Source organism: Mobula hypostoma, chromosome 6 (assembly GCF_963921235.1).
Source record: "Mobula hypostoma chromosome 6, sMobHyp1.1, whole genome shotgun sequence".
Lineage (NCBI taxonomy): Eukaryota > Metazoa > Chordata > Chondrichthyes > Myliobatiformes > Myliobatidae > Mobula > Mobula hypostoma.
Window position 1 is genome coordinate 168,034,378 of NC_086102.1, and position 13,252 is coordinate 168,047,629.

The 13,252-nt window shown below is 36.3% G+C and overlaps 1 protein-coding gene across 4 annotated transcripts in view; it reads left to right on the forward strand.

Moving 5' to 3' along the window:
- ubr3 (ubiquitin protein ligase E3 component n-recognin 3) overlaps window positions 1–13,252 on the forward strand; it is a 230,487-nt gene that overhangs the window by 62,908 nt on the left and 154,327 nt on the right. For all 4 annotated transcript variants that reach the window (XM_063052208.1, XM_063052206.1, XM_063052207.1 and 1 more), the window contains 4 exons: window positions 528–613; window positions 4,412–4,553; window positions 5,790–5,886; window positions 10,804–10,945. In XM_063052208.1, coding sequence (XP_062908278.1) covers window positions 528–613; window positions 4,412–4,553; window positions 5,790–5,886; window positions 10,804–10,945 — 467 coding nt within the window. The remainder of the gene's footprint in view (window positions 1–527; window positions 614–4,411; window positions 4,554–5,789; window positions 5,887–10,803; window positions 10,946–13,252) is intronic.

Below are 13,252 nucleotides of genomic sequence, written 5' to 3' on the forward strand. Positions count from 1 at the left end.
AAGATCACTGAAAGAATTAACCTATGCACATTTCATATGTAATTTATCTGAATTTTTGGCCAACTAGTTAGTAGCCATACTGGCAAATTGTCTGGTTCAGCCCCATCCAAAATTAAATACCATTTTATTCACACATGCTTTTAATTTAAGTTTTAATTATTCCTTGTTGTCTCATCAAGAATTTCCATTTGTGGGCATAAAAATGTATCAAGTAAAATTAAAGGCTCATGAAAAACTTTGATCAAAACTCAGGTACCTGGATCATGTTGTTACCTTTCAAAATAGCTTGTTAAAAGCAAGAAGTGTGGAAATATTTTCAGTTCACTGCATCTTGTAAATACCAGATCTTTCCAAGCTATGATAAATTTCATAGCGTTATATTTTTATTGAGCCAGTCTGTTTAATTTTCAATTCTGTGTTCTATAATGTTGTGCAGTAATGAATTGTGTCAAAAATGACAACTTGTATTTGTATTCATCTGCAGATTTTTTTAAAGTGGCTTAATATTTTATTCATTTCCATTTCAGGGATGACAGATGATGAGATCCTGCGGGCAGAAATGGTGGCACAACTCTGCATGAGTGACAGAACACATAGTACATTATTAGACTTAATATCCTTTTGAGGCAGTTCTGAATTTGGTAGTGTGTAGTTTTAGTATAGCTAATTAAACAATAAATGCAGTTCAATACTTCAGCTTAACATGTTATAGTGACGAGTTTCCTCAGTGCAATGTGCATAATTTTTAAAGTTTGTAAAATGTTGAAATCCAGTAATTGAACATCAAATTGCTGTTTTGCAAGTGAGATGGATGACTGAACTTGTGAAATAATTCTAGTCAGTCTGCTGCTGGCATTGCTGAATTTCAGAATGCACTTTTCTTCGATAAACTATTCCTGTTAATGCGATTTTTTTTTTTTTGATTGGTGTTAGAATTTAGTGGGATTGTATGGAGTCCAGCAATTTTATGGGGAGCAGGTGCCACCATTATAGAATTTCAATTAGCCTGTTCAAGATCAGCAAACCTCCACCTGTGTTCTCATGTACACATCTTCTTATATCATGCCTTACAATTTCCTAATTACCTTCAGATAGCCTTTCCTACAGAGCTATAGCTTCTGCCTTTATTCGGTGTCAAAGCACCAAGCATTTTTATTGACTTTACTGGCTTTTTAGAAGTTTTAATAAATATTAAACTAATATCTAAAAATGTTCAATATACATTTTAATTAATTCCTCTGCCTATGAAATTAAAGTGCCTACTTGTCAAAAACATTCTGATGAAATTTTAAAGCTGATACTTAAAAATTTGAACAGCAATATTTTCCTGTGAAGCTTGCAGGAATTGTATGCAGGTAAACGCAGGTAAGGTAGCATATGTTAAAAATTTGGTATCTGTGGAATACTCTAAGGACTGACTTAAAATCTCTGATGAATTTAGAATCACAAATTAATATTTGCCCAACCTTCGGCCACCAGGTGGCACTGTGATGCAGTGCTGCAAGAACATAGAGGAAATATGGCAGTATAAGCTATCTCAGACCAAGTACTAATAGGCTACATTCTCCTGAGAAATGATGGCAGTATTTTCTTCTTGTATATGTTAGGAAGCTTGGGACTCTGGTGTTGTTAATATGTGTGAGTGTGGATGTTCTCAATACCTGTAGTTTGCTGAGGTTTGGCAATGTTGCTCCGTTGGCTTATCATTAGAGTCCAGTAAGGGAGGGCTCACATCCTCTGGTTCTCGGCATTTGCTTTGGAGGTTCTGCTTATTATACCTGTACTCAAATTTTGCGCAGCTTCTTTGACTCTGTTCATTTAAACATTGAGAAATGGCTCTAAGGAAGAAAGATAATTTGTCAATAATCTTTTTTATATCAATGGTGCTAACTCAAAATTTTTAAAGATTTTGTAAAATATTTTGCAATTTTTGACTGTTATGACTGCTGATTAAGCAGTTATGTAGGCTAGGCCTGCTTCAGCCCTATTAAATGTTGATATTTATGTCCGTAAGGCTTGATAGCGAATTTCAAGGGATTAACCATTGTAAGTACTAATAAAGGCAAGTCAGCATTTGGCAGTTATTAAGTGGCATATGTGTACGGCTTGTTACCAAGAAATTTTGAATATTATTTTAGTGCTTTTATTTATGGATTGTAGTGATTTGATTTTGTTTTGGCCTTTAATATTCTGGGGAAGAGGGTGGACATGATGTTATGGAACTGAAATAATTGATGTCTCAACAATTGCAGCTGTTTTCCTTTGGGTGAGCTAGGACTGCAATCACTGACTGAAGTGTTTTCTTTTGTCGATCTTTGACTTCAGTTTTACCAGGACTACTTGATGTTCTAATCGATCAAATACTGCCTTGATTTCAAGGCTGTACCCCTTTCTTAAAAGGAAATGTGTACACCCAACAGGTCAGGCAGCATCCGTGGGAAGTTAACATTCCATGTCTGGGACCCTTCATTAGAACTGACAGAAAGTAAGTTAGTTTTAGGTAGCGAAGAGGATGGGTAGAACAAGGGGAATATCTTTAATGGAGTGAGACTCCATACTCTAATGTGGCAGTTAAGGAGCAATAAAAATCAGATGAAGCTTCTATGACAGTGCAATGTGTTGTGAATTGTGAAACTGGCGGACATTCCCAGCAGCCAGACCAAAAAAACCCCTGAAAAACTGAGTCAAAATGATGACTGGCAAAATGGCCTTTTCTTTTTTTTTTGTAATTTATTTTTTATTGAAGTTCATCGTCAAACAAACATTTCCATAAGATGTATTTCAGATACTGTACATATATATCATATAGTCATATTTGTCTCAAATCTCCACATAATATTTATCTGAGGTATACACTTATAAAAAGGAGAGGAAAGAAAGAACAATCAAAAGAAGAAAACTATGTATAAAGTAGGGAGTGATTTTTTTTTACAACATATTCATTGACTTGTGAGAAGAACAGAAAGAGTGCATTATCTAAAGTTGAAGAATTTTGTGTTGGCTCCTGGTTTCTGTAGCATACCATAAAAAGGCATTCCTCAAGATTTGATTGGGCCTGATTGTAATAGTGCAGGTTGCCAAAAGAAAGAACTTAGTGGGAGTGTGAAGGTGTATTAAAAGGCACCTATTCACACCTCCCCCACCTTCTCTGCTCTCAAAATATAATTTGTTTCCCCTCTGCCATCCAATTTCTGAATGGACATTGAACCCATGAACACTACCTCACTACTTTTTAATTTCTGTTTTTAACTATTTAATATATTTACTGTAATTCAGTTTTTCCCCCCTATTATTATGTTTTGCATTGTGCTGTTGCTGTAAAGACAACAAATTTCACAATGTTTGAGGGTGATATTAAACCTGATTCTGTTTCAGGGGTTTTCTGTACCAAAGTTCTGATAAGATTCTAGATCTAACCATCAACTGTTTCTATACTGAATGTATCCAGCATTTCTGTTTTGGATTTCTGCGTCTACAGTATTGTTTTGATCCTCTTTCCATCTCTTGGAATAATTTTTGCCGTTAATTTTCAGCCGAAGGTTTGGTGTACTAAATGGTCCTGGCCAACCTGAAAATGGCATCTGTCAGCAGGTGAATGCCACTTTTGGCTGTATCCACCATCATTTTGCTGATAACGAAAAAGTAATTAGCAGGATTGGATTTATCTTGCTTTTGTAAATATGACTTAGCTGAGCAATACTTAACATTGTCAGATAGATATCATCTTTCTAACTATAGGAACAGAGGGTAGGTGCTGCTAGCTTTGGTGTACAGACTATCACTACTTCAGGGTATTGTCCAGTCTTGTGGTCTTTTCTGTATCCAGTTCTTTAAAGCTTATGGAATTGACATTGACTGGCTTACTTAATGTTGGAGATTTTGGGAGGAAGCTAAAATGGATAATCTACTCAGCACTTCTGACTGATGAGATTATGAAAAGTTTAAACATTGTCTTTAGTATTTTCATGCTGGATGCATACTTCGTTAAGAGTGTGTTGTATTCTGAACACCTTCAGCACCTGTTAACTATTTAATTATTCATCACCATTTACATGAAAGGAGTTCAGGTTTTGACTTGATTGACTGGTTGTGTATTTGCTTAACTCTGCCTTTTGCATACTGCATATGCTGTTTAATACATGTGCGCATATTGTACATTAAAAAAAATTGAATACTGAAGTAAGGTTTACAAAACAAGGTAAATTAATATCATTTTTTAAGGTGTTTACTCTTCTAGTAAGATGTTAAGGTGACTGGATGTCTTCCATGTATATATTTGTAAAAGAAAGATTTATGTTTGTTTACTAAAAAAATTAGTTTTATTACTGCAAAGATGCCTGACCATAATTGCATATGTTTTTCACAATTTTGTATATATGCTGGAGTGTTGTTTTCTTAACTAAATTTGTACATTCCTGAAAATCCCAACCCAAAGAGTGGTATTATCCCAGGTAGCTACTATTTTGAAAACATGCTTTCAGCTGTAGCTGATTTTAAAGCACCAGCATTTGAACCCGGAGGTTCCATGCAGCAAGGAATGTACACGCCTAAAGGTATATCATGGTGCTTAGAGTTGTTTTATTTGAAATATTGCTGATAGTAAAGAGAGATATTTGCATGTATTAGGCATTCCTGGACCTCCTTACAAGAAGCCGATGCAGATTACCGTTGAAAGCTTTCTAAAAGTCAAAGGCCTTCTAGCATTTGGATATGCTTGTCTGCTTATGTTAGCAAGATTTTGCTTTCCTGTGAATAAAATTGGATTTTTTCCAACACCTATGGCTTACCATTATATTAGCATAATTTCAATCTTATGTTGTTGCAGTTTAAGATCATCATCATGATTTTGAGGCAAAAGTTTGTTTTTTTCTGGCAACAATTTGGGCCATAGACTTCTTAGGTTGCATCTTTTTTTTTTAAAAGAAAGAGTTATATTTTGAACGCTGAGACTTGTAGGCTCACAGAGAAACATAAGCTGTGGCAATATTTTTATCATTAGACAGAAGATGGCAGTATGTGCATTCATTTCCAAATGGGTCAGTAAAACTTAAATGCAAAGACACGAATTTTAAAAAAACTTATCAGCATTGTCATTTATTATCTGCTAATAGAGTAATCGAACAATACAGCCCAGAAATAGGCCCGTAGCCCATTTAGTCCATGCTGAACTATCATGCTGCCTACTCCCTTCATCTTGCACCTGAACCATAGCCCTCCATACCCTTCCCATCCATGTACCTACCCAAATTTCTCTTAAATGTTGAAATTGAACCCACGTCCACCACTTCTGTTGGCAGTTTATTCCACACACTCACCATGCTCTGAGTGAAGAACTTTCCCCTCAGATGCCCCTTAAATATTTCACCTTTGGCCTCTAGTTCTAGTCTCACACAATCTCAGTGGAAAAAGTCTGCTTGCATTTACCCAATCTGTACCCCACATAATTTTGTATACCTGTGCACTCACAGGGAATTAGTTTAGATTGGCATCATGGTTTGTGCAAACATGATGTGCAATATTGTTCTGTGATAAGAAAATTAAAATGATTTTCATGTTTGCTCCTGATTGTTATCTAACAATCTACTTTTCTCCTAGGAAGAATAAAAGTTATGGTGATATTGCACCTATTCTTACTTGTATTATATTTGGCTTTTGGTACCTTCTTGGTGTTCCCCATTAAAACATATTTTTAAAAGAACACATATTTAGGTTTAATAAATGTTCTCATATATTTTTCAGCTTTTTTATAGTTGGCAAATTTATTAATGTATTTTTTGTCCTTTGATCAGCTGATGTCTGGGATCTTGAGTTTGACCCAATAATGGTGATTCTAAGGACAGTATATCGCAGGGATGTTCAGTCTGCGATGGACAGATACATGGGATTGTAAGTACCTTTTTAACTGAGTGGAACTGTTCAATAAATTGGGTTAGCACAATTCCTTATATTTACAATACTTTGTTCTGATTAAACATGTCAATACATTTTAAAAATAGGACTCTCTCACAAAACTGGAAATTCAACTTTATTAGGACAAGTTATGTGCAATTTTGTTGTGTTTTATGTGAATTTAGGGATGCTATGACAGGCATGTTGTTAATATAAAGAATAGGTTGTACACATTATAAAGTAGTTCTGTTTTTTTTCTCAAATTACTATCCCTGTTGACATGACAGTATTAAAGTTGGAATAGTATACATTTCATTCTAACCTTTGCATCTCAGAGATCTACCTTATGATCTCAACTGGGCTTCAAAGGACGAATTTAAATAAGAAAATAGTTAAAAATTATGAGAATCATTGCAGCTTTTCAATGATCAACTTACTTTGCCTGCTGTGCTTTCCTGTTTCATTAGATTGGATTGGATTTATTTATTAATAACACTTACATTGAAACACAGTGAAAAGTTTCACTGTATGAAAAGTAGAGATATGGAGGGCTATGGTCCCAGAGCAGGTCGATGGGGGGAAGCAGTGTAAATAGTTTGAGCATGGTCTAGATGGGCCAAAGGGCCTGTTTCTGTACTATACTTCTCTATGCCTCTATTTGTGTTAGCAATTAATGCAATCTGTGGATCTGCCGGGGGCAGCCTGCAAGTGTTTCCACACATTCTGTCACTGAAATGACATGTCCATGATGTTTAGCAGAACAACGCACAACCAACATATAACAATAAATCAAAGTAAAACACGCCCCTTTTCCATACCTCCACCTAACGTGCAGACAGGCCTCTAACCCCAGGACAAGTAACCCCAGGGCTCTGACCTGCAGACCTTAGCCCCAGATTCACAGACATCGGGCCACTGACCCCCAGACACACCAACCCTTTTCTTGTAGAGCAGCAAATTGGGTGTGCTGTTCATTTACTGGAAAAAGCAGAAGAATAAAGCCTAACTTCTAATTTGTTCTACTGTGCTATATACTGTGGAATGGAAAACAAACAATTTTTGGGCAGTTGACTCTTGGTGTATTTCCAAAAAAATTATTTGCCCCAGAGGAGAGAGCAGTGGTAAACATGAAATAGATTCTTCATAACCATTGAATTCTCCCTCTAGGCATTTCCACTAATCCATTTTTGGGACTTTTTAAGTTGAATGTTGTTCTTATTGAAATACTAGGATTCCAAATGAATTTAATGGTTCTAACAAATAAGTTTTCACTTGAAGTTCAAAGAAGAATCAATTCAGAGCAGATTGCTGTTTTCACTACTAGTTAGAAGAGGTGAAGGTTAGCAGCTGGAAATAGAAAATTATAGGTTACCTGCCAATTGTGCCTAATTTAATGATAAGCCCTTATTAATGTATTAGGAACCTAGCTCTGAAGGCAGTTCAACCATGTGCATCATTTTCCTGCCATTGCTAAATCAAAAAGTGAAAGTGTTGGAGTTTTTTTTATTCCTCAATATTTTAGGTTCTAATGATAGGTTCATTTGAAGCTTTGATGGTCATAATCTTGGTTATTAAATGTAGCTTATTCTTGGAAAATGGTTTAATATGACTGATACCTGCTGTCTTCTTTCTGAGGACTACTGTTTTGCTTCTGTGCTGGTGCCAGACAACCAACCAAGCATTTCTGACTTGGCAAATGTCTAGATTATAATCTCAGCTATACAGTATCCTAATACATTAATCAGGGCTTGTCATTAAATTGGGTACAGTTTCCAGATTCAGATTGATGCACCTTTTTTCTTTAGATTATTCCTGTTTTTCGGACTCTTGTATGCTTTCTTTGCCCTAGCCATATTGAAACACCTCCAGATCTTTTGTGATATTGGAGTCTTTATTTGAAGATCGTGTGGTTTGTTCTGAGAAACAAAAAGCAAAAATCTACAAGTATTCAGCTAGCATTTGTGGAGAGAGTAACAGAATTAGTGTTTCAAGTCAAGGACCTTTTGTCAGAGCTGGGAAACTTAGAAAATTACACGTTTTAAACTGCACTGAACTCCAGTGAGGAGAGCAAAGTTACTAACTGTTATAAGGTCGAAACAAATAGATAATAGTTGATACAGAATGCCATCGACTAAGAGAGGATGAAGGTACTCGTTATTGGTTGTTAATCTGTCTGGATAGGTAAATAAAGGAGAAAAGCAAAAAGAAAAGAAATTGTGGAATTAAGATGCAAAACATTGCAATTGATGGAGAGCTGGAAAAAAAGGGACAATGTGGAAATTGCAGCAGATCAGGCAGCATCTGTAGTGAGAGAGAAAAACGCTGAGTGACATTAGAGACAGGGATTGAGAAGCAAGAAAAAAACAGTCCGTATATGCTAGAAATATATTAAAAATGGTAATTATGGGAAAGGTGTAGCATACGGTTCATGAAGAGAGGCACAGTGCTAATACTTCTGATTGATTGCTTCTTCTGCATCTTTTATTTTTTTCAGATTAACAACATCTGTATTTTCTTTTGTTTGCTTTGACATCATTGGTTTGGAGCTAGTTCTTATGGTACTAGCGCAATGCATCTGCGTCTAGATACCTAACACAGATAGGTGTTAATTAATGTGAGTTCTTGTCCCTAATAAGTCAGGCTCTAACCTGATGTTCTGCATGAAGAAGAGAGAATAATGGTGCATGAAGAAGAGAGAATAATGGACACTTGTGCAGAGTGGCTGCATCCTGAGTGTTGTTGAGATTTTGGACATAGATCTGCATAGATTTGCATTTAGTCAAAGACAATTTGCATTTTCGGGGAAAAAATCCTTTTCTGGAGAGCATTTGTTTAATATGAGTACATACTGTAGTAAGCTACTTAGATGCTTTGATGAGGTAATCAAAGTCTATAGCACACTGTCAGATTATATAATGACAATGATCAATTTTCGTTGCCTTGCAAACAAAAAACCTCAGGCCAACTGAATTGCCACATATACAGGAAAAAATGAAAATGTTTATTGACCTTGTATGCACAATGCTAAAGCAAAGTAAATGTGTAGTATTTTGGGATGATGGTAATCTTGTGACATACTACACAGTGATGTCTTAGTGCTGTACTGTCTGTCTTAGTTGTGTACTTGTTAATTGCCTTCCCAGATAATTAGAGTTTACTATTGCATTGATCCTGCGTATGTCTGAAAGAGAAAATATGGTTCTTACCTGTTTTCATGATGTTAGGCCGCTTTCAGCCTACAATGTTTATTTTAATGAGTATTTATCAGCTGAGACTAGAATTAGAGGTTGTGGCTAAGGGTGAAAGGTGAAATGTTAAAGGGAAATTCACTCAAGTGTGGTGAGAGTGGAATCAGCTGCTGTAGAAGTGGTGGATGCGGGTTTGATTTCAACATTTAAGAGAAATTTGGATAGGTGTGGCAAAGCAAGTCTGTCACCAGTTCTCTCCCTGCCCCCCCCCACCCACCCCCACCCCCAGTAGCCCCATAATTCTCATGCTAAGAAGTGCTGAGGCTATGCTTATCGGGTGCACTTTTTCTAAAAGTTTTCCACTTCTGGAACAGGATGAACACCTATGCAATAAATGTGCTATTGTAGCCTGCTGTCTGATCTTTCAAGTCCACACCTTCATAAAAGCACATGATCCTCATCAAAACCCAGTGCTGTGACAATGAGTATACGGATGGGAGGGGTATGGAGAGCTATGGTCTGGATGTAGGTTGGTGGGACAAGGCAGAATACTAGTTCACCATGGACTAGATAGGCCAAAAGGCCTATTTCTGTGTTGTAGTGTTCCATGACTCTAGTTCTGTAGTTCTGTTTGTTTTGTCTCTACTTAAGTTTGTGTTCTATTTTTAAAAGAAACTACTTAGTATATCTATTTTACAACAAAAGAAGAAAATCTCATCAAAATGGCTCATTACACTGCCAAATTAATCATAGAAGCGTTAGATTTATGCTTAAGAGTAAGTGCAATGTTGAAATTCAATCCCTTTTATCAATTGGAGCAAGGTGAATCAATAGTTGGTTATATAAAGAAGCTGATTGGCAAATGGACCTACTAAACCATTACTGTGTTAGTAGATATGGCTTCTTTATCTTGTCCACATGACTGATCATTCCTTAAAGAATCAGTCTTTTATCAGGGAATTGAGGCCAAGTCATGTAGATTTTAGTTGCATGACTTTGGCATGTAAAGCAGTTAATTCTGATTAGTTCAATTTGCCACTGAATTCTGATAAATTTCACCCTTTGCAAATGTAGGCATTCCATTGAAAATGATTCCCCCCCCCACTTTTCAATAAGGTCTGCTTTTGTGATGTGCTGCTTTTTAAAAATATTTCTTGAGAACTAAATGCATATTAAAATATGGCAGTCATATTTGCTTTGCTATTTTCTTTAGATTTATTTTGTCTTAAAACTGAAATAATTTATACTTTTTAAAAAATAATCTCAAGTTCATTTAACCATGAAATGGAACTGCAGAAGAGTTGAATGCTCTGCGAAGGGTAATAATAAGTATTTTTGCCAGTAAATATCATTGAAGGCTTTTTTTTGTAATACTGTTTTGCTAATGCAGAACCAAGCTGTTGAGATTTTTGATGTATAGCCTGTCGTTTTGACAAAACATTGCATAGATTTCACATTGGAACAATTTAATTGTAAATTCAACAGTCACTCCCTGAGGCACATTTGAGCCATTCAAGGCAGGTAGAAACCATGTTCTGTAGTCAATATCTTTCACATTTCTTATAGATATTTATTACCATCTTTATTACTTCCATTTCTTGTAATAATTAGAAGCAAAAGGAAACCTACTTTTATTTCCTTCCTTGCTTAGCTGTGATTTCTGCTGATGCATGCATATTTTGCATTTTTTAAAATATTACGTGTTATCTTTGTCTACTCTCGACAGCTTAAAGCAGACTGGAAAATTTAATGGTAATCCGTGGCCACCATATCGGGAGAGAGCACTTTTAAATCCCAGCTACAAAGGCTTAACACGAATATTGCACTGTAAAACTTTGCACATTGTGCTGTTTACTCTTCTCTATAAGGTAAATAAGAGACATGCAAGTCTAATGTGTTGACTGATAACTAAACATGACATTTAAGGTTGAACTTCTTGATGCCACATTGTAATTAGTGAACTGTAGGCTGTCCTGGGTTACATAAGGTTTAATTTTGTAAGCCTAGAACTCTCTGTCAGAAATACCTGTTTTTAAGAAAATTCACCGTATTATTCTTTATATACTTGCTGTAATTCTTTCATTTCATTGAATATTACCCTTAAATCTAGTCATAATTAACCTACTGGAATATGTACTGTTATAGAGTTATTAATTAATGCCATGAAACATTTTATTATTACTAGAGTGCAAAATGCTTGAAAATATATATGTGAAATTGCATAAGGTTAGATTTCGGTTGTTAAGATATGTGTAACCTAAGAAGCCCCTACACTTTATAAGTTGCATCTTGAATGCAAGCATCTTTTCCTCTGGTTTCATCATATGAGTATGCTCCACGTCTGATCAGTGTTCCCAAGGAATGACAATCATAAGAATTTGCAATTGAATTTTGTTGCACTTTATTTGTTATAAAAGTCAGGTTGCTTTATCATAGTTTTTTGGATAAATTCACTTTGGCTTGGTAAATGTTTTAGTTACTATTTATATTTAATAGTTTTGGAGTCTTTATTTTTAGCTGCTTGATTGAAACATTACTGTAAGTTGGCATTAACCACCCTGCTTTAAATCTCAAAAATGTTTTTGGAATTTCTTACATATGCATTTTGTATGCTAGGTGCAATACTATTTCTCACTACTATATGAAATGGCCAGGTTTGCTAGAACTGTCATGGAAGGTTTAAGCTAATTTGGCAGGGGGATGGGGAACCAGAATGATGGGGCAGTTGGTATACAAGTAGATGCAGTGTGTAGTGAGACTGTGAGGAAGGACAGGCAGATGATAGGGCAAAATTGCAGTCAGTGGGATGAATTGAAACGTGACATGTGGGCAAAATCAAAAATGGTGATGAATACATTTGAATGAATGCAGTTTATGGAATATGGCAGATGATATTGTAGCGCAGTTAGAGACTGATAGGTACAACGTTGTGGGCATCACTGAGTCATGGCTGAAAGATCAAAGTTGCGAGCTTAATGTCCAAGGATACACATCGTATTGAAAGGACTGACTGGTAGGTGGAGGAGATGAGGTGTCTGTTAGTAAAATGTAAAATCAAATTGTTAAAAAGAGGTGATATAGGGTTGGAAGATGTAGAATCCTTGTGGGTAGATTTGAAAAACTGCAAGAATAAAAATATCCTCATGGGAGTTTTATACAGGCCTCCAAATAGTAGATAGGATGTAAGATACAAATTACAATGGGAGAGATAGTAATGGGGGACATCGAAGTGGCAGAGGAACTTAAGTAAGTATTTTGTGTCAGTCTTTACGGTGAAAGACTCTAATTGTATGCCAGAAATTCAGAAGTGTTGGAGCAGATGTGAGCTACTACTAAAGAGAAAGTGCTTGGGAAGCTGGAAAGCCTGAAGGTAGATGAATCATCTCAGCCAGATGGACTACACCCCAGGGTTCTGAAAGGGGTTGCTGAAGAGATTGTTGAGGATTTGTAATGATCTTTCAAGAATCGCTAGGTTCTGGACTGGTTCAGGAATACTTAATAATTGTAAAAATGCCACTCTTTAATGGAGGGAGGTAGAGGAAAGGAAATTATAGGCCAGTTAGCCTGACTTCAGTGATTGTGAAGAAGGATGAGGTTTTGAGGTACTTAGAAGGCACATGGTAAAATAGGCCAAAGTCAGCATGGTTTCCCTGAGGAGAAATTTTGTCCAACAAATCTGTTGGAATTCTTTGAGGAAATAACAGGCAGGATAGACAAGGCAGGTCAGTGGATGGTGTTTACTTGAGTTTTCAGAAGGCCTTTGACAAAGTGCAACACATGAGAGCCTGTGGTATTACAGGAAAGATATTAGTATGGATAGAAGATTGACTGATGGGCAAGAGGCAAAGAATGGGAAGAAAGGGGCCCTTTTCTCTTTGGCTGCCGGTGACTAGTAGTGTTCCTTAGGGGTCAGTGTTGGAACATGTTACGTGTCAATGAATTGGATGATGGAATTGATGGCTTTACGACCAAGTTTGCAGATGAAACAAAGATAAGTGGAGGGGCAGGTAGTGTTGAGGAAGTGGGGAGTCTGCAGCAATACTTAGGTTGTGAGAATGGGTAAAAATGTGGCAGATTTAGAAGTTGGGAGAATGGATTAAAGTGTGGCAGAAATAGCGTAGGGAAGTGTATGGTATTGCACTTTGGTTGAAGGAATAAAGGCACAGACTATTTTC